Source organism: Eurytemora carolleeae, unplaced genomic scaffold, assembly GCF_000591075.1.
Source record: "Eurytemora carolleeae unplaced genomic scaffold, Eaff_2.0 scaffold1017, whole genome shotgun sequence".
In the NCBI taxonomy this organism is placed as follows: Eukaryota; Metazoa; Arthropoda; class Copepoda; order Calanoida; family Temoridae; genus Eurytemora; species Eurytemora carolleeae.
The window spans coordinates 11,246-28,238 of NW_019396902.1; the positions used below are offsets into that span (position 1 = coordinate 11,246).

Sequence of the window (16,993 nt, forward strand, 5' to 3'; positions counted from 1 at the left end):
ATGAAGCCACTATTTGTAACCTTCTTTTCTACACTGAGAAGTTGAACTCAACTCTAAGTAATAAAACCAATATTTCTAAGAATAAAACCACTTTTTCTAAAAATAAAACTACTATTTTTATAAATAAAACCACTATTTCTAAGAATAAAACCACTATTTCTAAGAATGAAACCACTATTTTTAAAACTGAAACTACAAATGATGTAAGCACTATCTTCATGATTTTTTATAAGTATATTTCACTTTACATTTGTAAATTGGTATTGTCTATATAACCTTGAAATCCCTGTGATCACTGCATAAATTAAACTCCTACAGCGTCGACTAACCAAACCCATAAGCTCTCACAGCTCATACAGCAGTATCCGTACACTAGTATATTCATACCAATCCTTTATACATTCAAAATATATTCTTTTCTATTCCTAGATTTATTAATATTTTAAAATCCTTATTTTTAACTTTTTTTTTAGTTTTCGTGTGTTATAGTCTTGTTTAAACATAATTTATTAGTGATTAAAAGAGTTTAATGGTGGGGTATTCGAAGGGAGAGGGGGGAAGGGATTCCGGTAAAGGAGGGAAAATCCTTTTTGGCCACGTTTCCCCCATTACAATAACATTTAGTTTAACCATATTTATTGTGAATAAACCAGATTTAGAACGGATTTTCTCTCCGAACCACTCCGGGTTCTGTTTACACAACAAATATCTCCAGGTAGGGGTTATACCACTGGGAGAACCTAAATCCTCAATCTTGTGAACAGGATTGAATATTTAAATACCATTTTCAAACTTTTCCGTGCATCTTCTACCAAACTTAAATTATATTTGTTGTTTTTTTAAATTTAATTCCAGAGTTTGGTTTTGATAAGAACTTTAAGCGAAGAGACAACCATCGAAATATGATTGATGGAAAATATGAAATATGAAATATGATTGATGGAAAATATGAAATATGAAATATGATTGATGGAAAATATGAAATATGAAATATGATTGATGAAAAATATGAAACAAAGGTTTCTTAAATAATATCTATTAAGTTTAAAAAATTGTGATATCAAATGTTTAACAGAAAAAAAAACACTCTGCCCTTGAGTGATTAAGTACAGCGTTACTCACAATAAAAGAGATTTCAAAGACGACTGTATGGAATTCATTCTTTTGTATACATTTATTGGTCCCTGATATTGTTTCTTTATTAGTTATATCAACTCAACAGCTGTAGATTGACATATTTAAAGAGTTGTAGGTCGTCCTTTACATCTCATCCTTTGTAGGTAACCCTGTATCTACAACTTGATATATTTGCTCGGCATTCACTAACTTCTTCCCTTGACACTAAGTTTAACCCCTGTGTATACAGAGCACTCATTTTCTCATTAAAATAATCTACTTTCAAACCACAGATTCAATTAATCTAAAGTCACCGTAATACGCTCAATGTAAAGAGAACTAATAAAAAATTCTTCCAACAAAACCAAACCTAACTTTATATACTGTTAAACTAAACTAAACCAAACTAAACTTTAAACTGTATAACAAAACCAAACCAATCCTAACTTTAATATATTAAACCAAACCTAACCTAACTTTATCCAAACCAAACCAAACCTAACTTTATACTGTTCATTCAAGCTAAACCTAACCAAAAATAACTTTGTACTGTTCAACCAAACCAAACCAAACCTAACTTTAAACTATTCAACCAACTAAACCCTACCTAACTTTATTTTATTCAACCAAACCAAACCTAATTCTATGCTGTTCGAACAAATAAACCTACATTCAAACTTTTCAAACAAACCAAACATAAGTTTAATCTTGCAAAAAATGTCAGGTTTTTGCGAGTATTATGTGTTTATTATGGCGTTAAAGCTTGGAGATAATCTAATATGATATGGGACGCTCTGTAGATCAAAAACCGGTTTTTCAAAATTAGAGAGACCCCTCCGTTTCTAGATATTAGTCTTAAATGGCGCGCAAAATTTCAAATTTCCTGGCTTTTGATATGCGACTCTGCTTCGTTGAATTTTATACACTTTTCAGGATACAAGTACAAGATTAGGTTAGTCTCGAGATTAAGAAAAAGAGAGGATCAAACATTGATCTCGATAACCACCATTCTAAATTTCCCAGCTCTGTTCAACCAAACCAACCCAACTTCAAACCCTGTTAACCGGTTCTAACCTTACTACTGTGAAACCAACCCTTAATACTGTCAGAATAACTTAATCTTCTGATGATATAATTCAATCTTACTTTAATCCCATTAAACAAGCACAACCAAATCTAAATCCCACCAACCAAGCCAAACCAAACTTGAATACTGCATCAACCAAACTAAACCAAACTTAAATCCAATCAACCAATCTGAACCAAATTTGAATCCAATTAACCAATCTAAACCAAACTTGAATACTGCATCAATCATTTCAAACCAAACTTAAATACCATCAACTATAGCTAACCCAAACTTGAATCCAATCAACCAAACTAAACCAAACGTGAATCCATTCAACCATTCTAAACCAAACTTGAATAGCATAAACCATGCTCAACCAAACTTGAATCCGTTTTACCAACTTAACTCATAATAAATAAGCCAAACCAAACTTGAATCCCAATAGATAAGCCAAACCAAACTCCAAACTAAACAAAATATAAAAAATCAAACTTTAAATCAAGATTAAGTTTGATCAGTATGTACCAACCAAACCAAACTTAAATCCTGTGTCACAAACTTCAATCTTTTCAGCCAAAACTTTCCGCGCAGGAAACCAGAATTTAATCTTGAAAATCCAAACATTCCTTAATTCACTTAAACAAGGTTTTACTAAATAACAACTCATACAATCTTTAACTGTCTTTGATTTTATGAATTAGACTGAAAAATTGAGAAAATACAAGGTGTTCCAGATGATATTGCATGTGGCTCTTGCATAGCTCATAAATTGAGATTTTCAGGAAAGAACTAAAAATCTAAAAAGAATGGTTTTAAAAAATGGACTATCAACCTGATTTTAAGCGCTATATGACCGATCCACAACGGTACACTTTCAGATTAACATTGAGGACGATATCGTCGTTTTTCTGTTTTTCAACTTCACTTCGTTGTCTCTGCTGCATAAATCTGCAAGGCACGTTACAGAAAACGAAAAGTAAAAATTGTCAATTTTATTTTAAAAAACAAGGATAACTCCATCACATGAACTACGTCTACAGTCCCTTTAGATAAAGCAATAAAAAAGTTCGACATAATTTAGTTTTGAGCTGCAATATAGAAAGTTTCTTCTCATGTTTAACTTCTTAAAAATCTTCGAACGTTCTTTTCCAAATCTTTCATATCATTGTAAAGTTATAAATCCCTGTTATATCGTGCTCTACTAGGAGGTTAGAACTGTTTTCTAAATCTCCGTGACTAACTGAACCCGGTCTATAGTATTTGTGGCCACTAGGAGCAACCAAATCCAAACAAACCCTGCAAAATTTTACAACCGCACTTAAATTTTATATCAAAATAAACTTTAAATTTACTGAGTGAACTCCACTAAATCTTGTCCATCAAAATACTGACTTGAAGCGAGTTTTAAAAAATCAAGGTACTTGGGAAAATATACAGAGGGTTTGTGGTTTCTATTTAAGTGCGAGAAGTAGCCATAAATCATTGACTAGCGCAATATTTTAATAAATAAAAATCAAGTTGAAGTTTGAAATATATATTTATTGTCCTCGACTATGGGTCTAACATCAAATGAATAAACAAATAAATAAGATCTAGTTGCTAAACAGTTCTTTATATTTGACATAGAGAGAGGCTATCACATTTATTCTCAGTTCATGCAGAACCTTCTGCTCCTGGTACACTTTAATACTGAACATGGTTTTACAAAACCATTCATTGTTATTTTCACTTCGGGTTCTCAGAGAACCTGCTAGTTTAAAAACTGGGTTTCAGGTTTATTCTGACACAGTTGTCGGAGTCTGTTTTTCTGTCACGAAATTACAAAATGCGGACAGTCAGCTTGATGTAACCTCCTTGGAAACATCCTTCTTCTTCTTCTCCAACCCGAAGTGTTTGAGGTCTCCCATCAACTTGTTCTCGTTGTTCTTCTTCAAACAGTTCAAGATGTTGTTGTCTCCTTTCTGCGTCTTCTGCTGAACCGTGTTGAGGTCTGCTGCCAGCTTCTTCAAGGAGTTCACCTGAGCCGTAGTCACAGTTTTAAAGGGATTGTTCATTACAGCTGGAGGAGTGTATACCTTCTTCAAACCATCCATACTTGGAGCCTTAGTTGGAGCCAAGGTTTTGAACGGATTAGACTCCGTAAGACTCTGTATGCTGTTGGAGAAAGTGACGGATTTAGGTGTGGTTGGAGGAGAGCCGTTCAGCTCCGGACTCTTAGTATTACTGCTGGTCTGAGTTTTCAGTAGAGAAGATACTGAGACTGGACGTGGAGTCTGAGTTGTAGTTTTCGGAAGAGCATGAACCTTCTTCACACTGTGGAAAGGAAGGATTGCCGGCATGCAATGGGTTCCGGAAGATTTTCCGTTAGAGGACGTTCCGTTGGCCTCCGATGTCCCAACAGAAGCCGGAAGGTGAACAGCAGGACTAGGACTATTCCGTGGACTTCCGTCCTTAGGAGAATCTGGGTTAACCTTAACCTGAAGTCGACTAGTTCCAAACCCACTGACAGGTGGGATATGTTGCTGACGACTTGGAGTAGGGATCTTCAAACCATACCGTCCATCATCTGTAGACATGGTAGGTTTAGTAAAAGCGAGAGTTGTTAAAGGAGACTGGGAGATCTGAGAGGCAGCTTGAGCTGCACGTACAAGACTAGCTGCTTGGGCAGCTTGTACGTAGGTAGCAGCTTCCATCTGCGCAGCTGCCAGCTGGTTACTGAAATTCAAGTACTGCGCTTGCTGCAGAGCCATTGTCATAGAATCCCGGAGCGAGGAATGAACGAAAGGATTCATAAGAGAAGGTTGAGAGACGGGACCAACGGACGAAAATGGATTTGTGATTGGTTTTGCAGTAGAAAACATAGGACTTGATAAGGTTGCTTTAAATGCTGAGGTTTTAGGGGAGGATGACGGGGTCGGAGTAGAGGATGGGGAGGAGCAGGTTAAAGGAGAACTCTTCCCACTGGGTTTATTATCCACAGTTTTTACTGTGACAGTGGTTCCAGCTGGGATATTTTTAGTCAGTGTTTCAGCACTTTTAGCCGCGTCTGATAAACTGTTTGTCTTGAAGTTGTTTTTGTAGAAGTTCAACATTTGCTGACCTTTCAGTCCACTCGTTTCAACAGCAGTTGGACTGTGTTTTCCGTCCTTGAGGATAGGTTTGATAGAGGTTGATACTGGCAGTTTAGGAGTCTGAGGTTTAACTCCATTTAACTTTTCTATACTGCTGCTCAGGGAGGAGATGGAGGGAGCAACGATAGTTCCCAGGGTATTAGTTTTTTCGCTCTCCTTAGGTTTACTACTGGAATCGGAACCAGTAGGATTCGAGGGTTTGGACAATGCAGGGGATGATTCTCTCTTTTTCTCCTGAGACTCAAGGATTGAAGACTGTAATTTCTGTTGTTTTTGAGCCAGGCTCTGAACAATGGCCGACAATGCATTAGTCTCACTGTTGGACGTCACTTTAGGTTGCAACCCCTGGATGGTTGGGGGAACTTTAGGAGCGTTCAGAGCATCACTTGAACGCGCGAAATCCATCATGGATGCGCGTTCGGTTTGCTGACGCGCGAGGTTGGCCGCAGAGGATCCGGCCTTTTTAATCTGATCAACGATACTATAATTAGAGTATAGTTTCTCTTCTCCGCTTGTGATAAGTTTTGCGTCCTTCTCAGCTCTCTTCTTTTCCAGAACCTTCTTTACATCGCTGGCAGACACTTCCACTGAGATCTCCACAACCTCCTTCTCTCCCTTCTTTTTCTCTGCCATCACAAGTTTATGTGGAGAAGTTTCCTGGTTAGTTGAAACTTTGGGTGTCACCGTTTTATCAGACTTTTTATATGTTATCTCAGTTTTGGGACCAGGCGTTGGGAGAATCTTTTCTCGCCTGGGTTCGGGAGCTGAATTTAAATTAGTTGATTCTTTTGGCACTTTCGTGGGTTTAGAGTTGATATTTTTAGACTGAGGTCGGATCGTAGGTTGTGTTTGTGGGGGAGGAGGAGAAGGTTTATTTGATTGCAAGGGTTTAGGTTCAATTAAACTCTTCTTTGAAGTTTGAGGGGGAAGAGAGTTGATTTGATTACTCCCTTGTCCACCCCGAGCACTGGACACGGTGACAGAAGAAGATTCTTTTACTGATGAAATTGTTTTTGTCACAGGACGGGACTGGAGTTGATTAACTCCAGGAGAGGGTTTAGACTCCTGAGGTTTCTTCTCCGGGTTGACAAGAGAATAAGAAGTGGTGGGAACTTTCCTTTCGGATTTAGATAAGACTGAGGAATCTGTCTTCAACTTTTTATCCGTATCACGGGACAAGGTTATCTTCAGCTTTGTCGACTTTTCCGTTCCAGACTTCTCAATCTTGGAGGAGATTTTAGGGATAGACTCCTCGTCAACTTCCATTCCGTTTTCCTTAGTCCCAGTCCAGGACGAATCCATGTTTCTCCGCTGCTTTTTAGCTGGTTGACTCTTGCTCCCGGCCTTAGTCCTCTTCTTCTTCCTCTTCCTGGTGAGCACCTTGGTCTTCTGGTAGATCCTGTAGTAGAACTGCATCGGTGAGGTCTGAAACAAGAATAGAGTTGAGAAGATGGAGGAGAGGAAGTNTTACATGAGAATTGGTGTGAAAATGTAAATCTAACAAATGAGCCACTATTTATATGCAAACTTACTCCGAACTGACGGAAGGTTTTAACATTTATTCTACATATAGGCAGGGAATATAACTAACAGGGGGGAGGAGAGGTATAAGGGACAGGGAGGAGGGATATAACGGACAGGGAGGAGGGATATAAGGAACAGGGAGGCGAGATATAAATGACAGGGAGGAGGGTATAAGGAACAGGGAGGAGGGATACAAAGGACAGGGAGGAGAGATATAAAGGACAGGGAGGAGGGATATAAAGGACAGGGAGGAGAGATATAAAGACAGGGAGGAGGGTATAAAGGACAGAAGGAGGGATATAAAGGACAGGGAGGAGGGATATAAAGGACAAGGATGAGGGATATAAAGAACAGAGAAAGAGGGACATAGATGAGAGTAGGGTTGGGATGTGAATGACAGGCCAGGGGAGGAGTTGGGGTGGGGGGGGGGGATAAAGAGATTTATTTAAACTACCTTTCTCCAGTTGTAGGAATATGCAATATCTATCAGGGTCTGATCCTGGGATAATAAATCCTCTTTATAGATTACATCCACTAGGAAACTCTGATCCAACCCGTACTTGGTGATAATAAACTTTTTCAGGTGGTTTACGGTAACAGATCCGGGACATTGGAGAAACCGTCGGTTCTGATTCTCTGCGTCCATGTTCTCCGTTCTTAGTTTATTCATCTCGTCAGGTTTACTGAAATAAATAATAAAGATTAGTTTCGCTCTCGGTACTAAACCACAAGTAAATATAATTGAACCTTCGCTTTAACCGAGAATATTAATAAACATTTTTAAACACACAAACACACTTACTCCGGGTAGATATTAGTATACAGAGAGAGAAACGACATGAAGAAGAATTGAAAAATCATCCTGGCCCTTCATTACAACTCTGCTGGAGTCCCAGACTCAACACTTTTATTCCAGATGATAATAAACATTTAACCGCGAGACAGGCAGACAACCAGTCCGGCGGATAGGTTGGTAGATAGATAGATAGGATCAAGGTTTCTATTCAATTATCCTATTCAGCAGTGTAGGATAGAGAATCGTAATCTTCATGCAGACGATACAGCGATCTTGCAACCTTTAGTCCCGCGAGGATAGATTTAAGAATTAGCATGGGATCTACAACCTTCAACGGTTTTGATTTTGTAAACAGCTCCCAACTTAAGATTCAAATATATATCTTTCTTTCCTCTCTGCAGGCCGATTAGATTAATGTATCAAGCCGGGTTAGAATCGATAAAGCGTTATATTTTGACTCCGGTTATCCGTCTGAATGTCAATTAGTAAAAGGTTTGTGGGCCGACACTAGGGTTCTGTGGTTCCTTCACTCAGCCCTTATCCGGGTAGGATCTAGAGCAGGGGAGAACCCAAACAATCCCTAACCCTACCATCATGCGATACAATGAAACCTCATTAGAAGAAGGAACGCATAATGCCAAGCTTAATCATGCTACAGTGCTAATTAGTACGACGGTGTGGGGGGGGGGGTAATGAGAAGTAAGTAACGGACAGATGAGGACGTATAAATCCTGTTCTACTCTAGGTATAAATATTATAATGAGAAGGAAAACAAACATCGGAAGTTGCAAGGCAAACAATACAATATAATTATAAACACTAACACAAGAAACATCACAAATCATTATAGAATAGTGATGGTAAAGGGAGGTGGACATAAGACTAGAATTTAGAAGAATGAAGTGAGGAAGAAAAAATGAAACTATATTAACTATACCTGTAACTATCAAAGTATTCAATAGACATTGAAATATCATCCTCTGGAGAGAAGAACAATCTGTCCGTAATTTCTCCTGCATCCTCGAGACTGGCAGGTTCAGCCTCAGGATGGTTATTGTAGAAGTTGACTCGGTTCTTCATCTCTGTCCTATAGAGACCAGGAACCACCTTGTAGACTATATCCTGGAGTGCTTTATCAGCTCTGAAAAAAATTCATCAATTAGAAACTTTAAAGATGGAAGACTGAAAAGAATTTAATATTAAATATCTTTGTTTTCTTAATTTTTTTTGTTATTCTTTCCAATCTCTCTTTCTGTATGTGCTCTGTAGCAACCAAGTTTAATAGCTCACAGTTCGTTACCCTGACTCCATATACTCAGTTTATGTCCCATTATACGCCTATATATATATATAGAGCAGAAGAAAAAATAACAACAGCGCCCCAAAACCAAAATAAATGCTTTAAATACCAACATTTAGCTCCCTAAACTTAAACCTTGATAATTAATGAATTGAGGAGGGCGGTATATTGAACAAACACTTACACCTGAACACTACTCAGACATGGAGTAAACATAGGAAGAGTTACACCCCCCCCCCCATCTAGAGGATAGTGGGCGGTATATTTATTTACCTAAGACTGAGAAGAGGTTTGGTTTTATGAATCTGTACACCGCAGGACGGACAGGCTTTACTCCCATCCACATGTTTCACGATACAGGACTTGCAAACTACAATATTAGATTGAATTAGTCAAGAGTTAACAGAGTTAGGACAAGGTATTTCGGTAGGTAGAACGATAGGGGTGGGAACCAGGAATTAACTAGAAAAATGNTGTTAAGATTTAGGGTTCAGAAAAACATTTAAACCACGGTGTCTAGGTTAAAATACTAGAAACGTTAGGATAAATTGCAATATTTTTAGGATATTTGACACCAGGCATTCATGCTTAGAAACGGTCTCAAGAGTGCGCGCTTTTTAGGTTCCATGTTTAAATGGGGGGAGAGGGGGGACTGAGTGATTTATTATTCCAACAAAGCTGAACGAATCATTTTAAAAATTCCGTTTAACGCGTTAATTTTTGCGATAATTTAAAATTTGAAGAATTTTGAAGAAACTTACATGAGTGGAGGCATTCAACCACTGTGACGGGATCTATAAGATAACCCTTGCACACTGCGCACATAATGTAGGGGTTGAGGGCGACCAGATCCAGCTTTTTCCTCTCCTTCTCCTTCTCCAGCCTCTGCTTTATTTCACCCTGGATCACTTTTGCGGATTTCTGAACCGGAGCAGTGACCTCCATTCCGTTCTGATCCTCCAAGGGTGGAGGTCCTGGAGAACTAGGTTCATCATCCATAGGCTCCATTCCAATCTAGCAAATAACAAATCTATAATATATATACATTTATATGTTGAGAATAAGTTTGGTTCTGATATGATGGAATGATGTTTTTACAATGTATCCTCACCCAGTATGGTTGTGGCAGGTCGGATTGGGGAGGGGGAGAAGAGAAGGCGGGGAAGGAGAGGGGGGAGAACAGAAGGTGGGGAAGGAGAGGGGGAGGGGGAGAAAAGAAGGCGGGGAAGGAGAGGGGGAGAAGAGAAGGTGGGGAAGGAGAGGGAGGGGTGGAAAAGAGAAGGTGGGGAACACATGGTGTTCAGAACACACATAAACTAAGGGTAATATTTAAGAGTCATCTGGAGGGAGGAGGGGGGGGATTTGCTAGGATTCCCCCTTATGTACTAGTGATGAAGTTTCATTTACACTGTCAAAATTTGAAATATCCCCCTCCACCGGGTTAAGAATGATTGCACTGTTACAAGGCCCTCTTCACATTATACTTAAAATAAATGCATTTGCACAAAACCCTGATGAGCTTAGAATAGATCTGGCGTGGGCCTAACCCTGAGCAAGGACGGAAATGAATGGGGGAGATCGCGAACCAGTTTTTCATGTCGGATATTTTGGGTTGAGAACCCTGGTCTTGACACGACATGAATCCTGAGATACACCAGCCTAACTTACGACCCGGAGAGAAGAAAAAGTCCCGACTCTAACCAATAAAATTCAAAGTTAATTTATATTCAAGACAGAGCACGGAGAGAGACATAATGATCTTCTTCGGATCGGTTTGAAAACTAAATGGATTTTTATAATTGGTTCAAATGATCCCGAATAGATGCTGAGTTTCTAATCCTGGATTAGTTGGGTGGTCTCGTCCTACTCCTGGACTAACCCTGAGTCTAATATCCGGCTCCTGTAACGGAACCCAACCTGGATAAACCGTTTAATTGAATTGTGACAATAATTGAACCTAGAGTCATGTTTTCTTTCACAGATAGAACTTGTCATGGATAAATCTTCATCCCAGTCCATATAAAACTTGATCAGACATCTTCCAACATTTTTATTCCAATATATTCTCATCTTTTATCCCTACTTCATTTCATTAACTTATCTTCTCTTTTAACAATTTTTCTTCCACCCCCTCACAAAAAAACTTCCTTCAAATTTGACAAATTTCAATATCAAATAATTCAATGTCAAGATTGATCTTTAAATAAATGTCGGAGTATTGATTTTAATTCCGGTTTAAATACACCACCTGAAGATCAAACAACATTACTTCCGGATTCAATATTATAAACTCCTAGGAATTCCTAGTTCAGGGTTTAGGATAGGAATTCCTAGTTAGAGCTTTAAAATAGGAATTCCTAGCCCAGGGTTTAGGATAGGAATTCTTAGTTCAGGGTTGAAGATAAGAAACTTCTATCTGGCCTATTCGGAATAATGCTCTAGATTCTCGTTAAATAGTTCTTTCTAAAGGTTCAATTTCAAGAATGTCTCAACTTCTACTCCGGGTTGAGTAAAGAACTTCAACTCCGGGTTGAGTAAAGAACTTCTACTCCAGGTTCAGTCAAGAACTTCTACTCCGGGTTGAGTAAAGAACTTCTGCTCTGGGCTGAGTAAAGAACTTCTACTCCGGGTTCAGTAAAGAAGTTCTACTGTGAGCATAAAGAAGTTCTACTCCGGGTTCAGTAAAGAACTTCTACTTTGAGCATAAAGAAGTTCTACTCCGGGTTGAGTAAAGAACTTCTACTTTGAGCATAAAGAAGTTCTACTCCGGGTTCAGTAAAAAAAGTTCTACTTTGAGCATAAAGAAGTTCTACTCCGGGTTGAGTAAAGAACTTCTACTTTGAGCATAAAGAAGTTCTACTCCGGGTTGAGTAAAGAACTTCTACTGTGAGCATAAAGAAGTTAAGGACCGTGAGGGGAAATCTAACACTTAGCATTCAGCTGAAAGACCTCTTGAATTCAATTATAATTCGAGAACTTTTAAACAAAGTTTGAGTTCAAAGTTTTGCAATTTCAAAATAACAGCAGACTGAAATTACTCCGGTAGAGGAATGAAAAGAATTTTATTATCTTCAGTATATCCAGGTTGAACCCAGCACAGTAATTTAGAAAATTGTCCAGAATTGAGAATAGAGTAATAATATCGGTCCAGCCGACACTATAAAAACATAATTGACGCATTAAAAGCATTTTCTACAAAAATGTATCAATAAAAACAGTTCAAGATCTTTCATAGATTTAGCTTTTTATCGATTTATATCTATGCTCCGGGTCCCACAGATAACTGTGAGAAAAGGGTCCAATATTCCAGAGAAGAAATAAATAAAACGTCATATTTAAAAGTAATCCTACAGAGCCTGACTGTTACAGTTTTAGTAACAAATCTGACACTCAATCAAATTGCAAACTTGCATGCAGCTCCTGCATTTTGTAGGGTAGGCATTATAGTTAGTTTAGACTCCAGAGTGTTAATACTGATCAAAATAAGTCATTTATGATGTATATCTGGGCGGACCTGAGCCTGGATCAATGTGTATAAACCTTGAACCTAGAGCAGACCTGAACCTGGGTCCCTGTGTATACTTGAACCTAGATCAGACCTGAACCTGGATCCCTGTGTATACTTGAACCTAGATCAGACCTGTACCTGGATCCCTGTGTATACTTGAACCTAGAGTAGACCTGAACCTGGATCCCTGTGTATACTTGAACCTAGAGTAGACCTGAACCTGGATCATCGCCAAGTTCCGTTCTCCTGGAGCTACTCAGGCATTTAATTATTTCAAAATATTCTCAATCAATATATCAATCAATCAATCTGTTTTCATCCTCAAGCAAACTACATTAACTGAGAAAACTGAAGAGCTCCAACCCCGGCGGACCAACAAATATCGTTCTTATCAAAGATTAAACACTTCCCAACACATCCATGCCTGCAAATTCCCCAAATACAACATCCTCACCCAGATCCCCCTCACTTCCAGCCCCCCCCCCCTTCAGATCCCAATCCATACACGCATACTTCCCCCATGTCATTACAAATGATCTATATTCCTTCAGTAAAGAATTCTAGAACCGAACTATCTATCGATCTAAGGGTTCAGAGGTTATCATTAGTTTGTATAGAACCTAACTCCAGACTTGAATACAACACGGGGGTAAATCATGATGAATTCCAACCTTCCTCCACCCTCACCCTCCTCCTTGTTCTGATTGAATGTTAGATCTGAGATCTAACTAATCTTAAATCTTGAAATCTTGGTATCTCTCTCTCCTCTCTCTCCAATATGGCGGGGTAATTGCCCAATTAAGAAAAGGAGAGAAAATAAAAAACTACCGATACAGTATTAAAAGAAGAATAAAATAGCTTAAAGATCTGATCGATAAGGAAATGAACCTCTATATATATATACATTGCTGAAGAATGTCCAACATGAAACACAGTGACCAGCAATAACCAATCATAATAATCAATAGAACGTGCTCTAGACTTATTTTAAGAAGATATATATAAATATATGTATATATATATACCCAGTATAGTGTATAGGGAGGATTAATTAAGAGGCAGTCTCAAGAATGAAGGATTGTTCTAAGGAATTAGGCGTGCTGAGCAAATATGGCATAATTTGATATTGCAACGATAGGTAATTAGATAGATAGATAGAAATTTATATAGAGATAGATAGATATATACAGATAGATAGATATACAGATAGATATATACAGATAGATATATACTGATAAGATAGATATTTACAGATAGATAGATATATACAGATAGATAGATACAGATAGATAGATATATACAGATAGATAGATACAGATAGATAGATATATACAGATAGATAGATATATACAGATAGATAGATACAGATAGATAGATATATACAGATAGAGTTTACCATCACCAATCCTCAAACTTTCAATTACAATATATTCTCGAGAAAGAAAAACTAAAAAATAAATAACTATGAGTTTGTGTATAAGAACATCAAAATCTAAAAAAGGAAATATTTGGTGTTAAAAAATTACCATTTTTGTTTGTGATGTGTTGTAACTGTTAATACAGTTGAGCTAAAGCCGCCATACTCTGCTAGAGCAAAGTTTGTCCTGGCTCCAGCTGGTTTGGCTGGCAGGCTGATGCGGAGGATCCGAGTTCTCGTCCCGGCTTCAGCTGCCAAGCTAAAACTTGGATCCGATTTCTCGTTTGCCGCCACTAAGAACCGACTCGCGCCCGGTCCGTTCCAAACTCCCAGGAGTACTACACACTGTGTAAACTCTTATACACTGCACTGTAGTGATATATTTTGATATATTTGAATATATTGCACTGCTATATCTTTATATATTCTTATATATCACTTAAATGTAAGATTTTAGCTTGATATATGATATTGTTGATGAACAGTTATGAGAGGCACTACTAACTGCAACTAACGCAGTTACTGCTGGAGATACATAACTCTCTCTCTCAATCCACTAGTTTACACACCACCACCATGCACTTAGATCAATCACAAGATATTCATGTATTTAGCAACACTAGGAACCCGAAGCCTACTCTAGGTTCTAGCTAGATATTAATAACTTATAATTAACTCGATATTTCGAACTGTCACTCTTTGTTTTTACTTCAGAGGTTAACTTTTCTTCTACCAAAAAGTGTACGTTCTTCTCTGTGGAAGAATCCCAGTCAACTGGCATCCGCACCGCTTCCTCGGGCCGCGGAGCGCGAGGTTGTACATCACGCATGCGTGATAGAAACGCGGGGCTGGCGGACCGCGCGTCTGACCCAGCTAGGACGAGGGGGAGGGGGAGAAAGGGGGGAGGTTAGGGCGGCAACTTAATAAAATCTTGTTCCCCTAGCTCCTAAACAAGTCGGAAGAATAAAAATGTAAAATCTACGAAATATGTTGAAGGACGGGAAATTTACAAATCAAGAAAATTCCGCAACATAAGAGAGTTTTATTCTCATACAAACTTGAAAAAGCGTAGAAAATTATAAGATATATTTAAATAATTAATACAAAAATTTAACCGCGATCATCAATCCATTCGATCGGTTATATTAGTTATATTGTAAAGATTAGGTTCGATCCACGACACTGGGAACTAAACAGAAGACGACGGTTATTTATGTGACATAACTGGCCAACGACTTTGTGACATCGTAACTCCCTCAGTTATGATTTTTGTACGTGATGCTTGAAAACATAAAAATCTGACGTTTTACTTCAGACTTACTTGGCGAAAGAATGAAAAACTGCCAAATATATACTTTTAAGTGTATAAAATTTGGTTAAAAGACTTTAATATATATATAATGTATTTTTGAATTGTAAGAATGATTGAATGAAAATATTTATAAGTTTTATATATAATTATTAGTACAGAAATAAAAAACAACACAAATTTATTACAATCGATCGTACGAAAGTGCATGAACTATGATTACAGCTTACGGTGGAAAAAGCAGTCACGTCAGAGTATCCACACTTTCTAACCCATTTTTGTACATTATGTTCTTTTGAAAATATTTAATTTCAATAACTTTTATTTGGAGCTACATTTTTGAACATTAATGTATAAACTATTAAAAAGTGATTCCGCTTTTTTCATATGGTTTGAAAAAACAGAATAAAACTTAACCAAGTTTAATTATCTCATTAGCCCGGAATACTTAGGATTTTTTATTTCGTTTATCAGATTTCAAAAAAGTGCTTTATCCAAATTTACGTTTTACTTCATTCATTTTTCATGATACAGTGAAACCCTTAATAACGAATACATCGAAAGAATTCATCAAATGTCGTATTCTTCACTTTCTGATAATGGAATGTTGCAGATATTTAGTTTTTTAATTAAATGATTATATGGAACTCTTTAAAACTGTTCCCGCATATTCATGGCTATTTATTTATTTTCGCAAATACTAAAATTTACGTAATATAGTATAAAACTCATTGAAGGATTTTCAAGACGACATTTGATAAATTCTTCCGATGTATTCGATATTAAGGGTTTCACTGTATGAAAAAAATAACATTGAACTAGTTTGATCGTATGTTATATGTTTGAAAAGTCAAAATGGCATCTCTTTCGACCCCATTTTCACCCATTTCATTTTATACTTTTTCATCTTTTAAATAATTAAGTATTTTAAGACTCTATGAAAAGTTGAAAGGAATTGAGTCTTTGCCACAAACTCTAAATTTATAATCCCTATATCTTTGGAACCCAATGTCGCAAATCTTTGATATTTCAAACTTACATTATTTGATCAAACACAATTCATAGTTTGAAATATCTAAGGTCTACGACATTGGAATCCAAAGATATAGTTTAGAAAAGCAAAGTTTGTGGCAAAGACTCAATTCCTTTATCTAAAAGTTCTAAAATTCATCATGTTGTGATTGATTACTCCGTTTAAAAGGATTGATCATTAATCGCGTAAACGTTTTCAGAATTTTCGATTTCTGCAGAATACGTGATATACGTGATACTTCCATGTTATCGGTTGCCATGGGCCGAGTACATAAATCTTGGTCTGCAGAGTTGAGTTCAAAAAGAAAAGAAAAAGAAAAAAGAAATAAAGGATGAATTAACGAGAAAAATGACGACAAGAAAAATAAATTTGAATTTTTCTGTATTAACTCAGTACCCAATTTAGATAAAAAGATAGAAAATTCAAAATAGAAATTTGTTAAAAAAATAAATCTTGCTCTACGATATTTACGCCAGGAACTTGTAGAGAAATTTATCCAGGGGGGGGGGGTATCCTTATTAACCTTCAAGGGTTAGGTGCTCACTGCTCAGTCCCTGAAAGAGGGTTCTTATTTTTTTGAAAGCACGGAGGGGGGGGGGGGCTTCATTCCCCCCCCCCCCCTTAAACCACGGCGGGGTCCCTATAGTTTCAGCTATGTAGTAATCCTCTATAATTATGTATAATTAGAATTTAAAACTACAAGTTTACTTTTACAATGATTAAAATATAATATAGATGCATTCAACGAATTCAAATCATGCAACCCTGTTTTTTAGAAAATATATGCATC

At 37.3% G+C, this 16,993-nt stretch overlaps 1 protein-coding gene across 1 annotated transcript; it reads right to left on the reverse strand.

The window, feature by feature from the left end:
* Positions 1-3,703: 3,703 nt before the first annotated feature.
* LOC111709930 (polycomb group protein Psc) lies at positions 3,704-14,632 on the reverse strand. Its single transcript, XM_023483898.1, has 6 exons — positions 13,971-14,632; positions 9,698-9,950; positions 9,210-9,306; positions 8,574-8,777; positions 7,295-7,523; positions 3,704-6,741 (listed from the first exon to the last, which is right to left on the reverse strand). The coding sequence occupies exons 1-6, from the start codon at positions 13,971-13,973 to the stop codon at positions 4,021-4,023; spliced, it is 3,507 nt and encodes a 1,168-aa protein (XP_023339666.1). The 5' UTR covers positions 13,974-14,632; the 3' UTR covers positions 3,704-4,020.
* Positions 14,633-16,993: the final 2,361 nt, after the last annotated feature.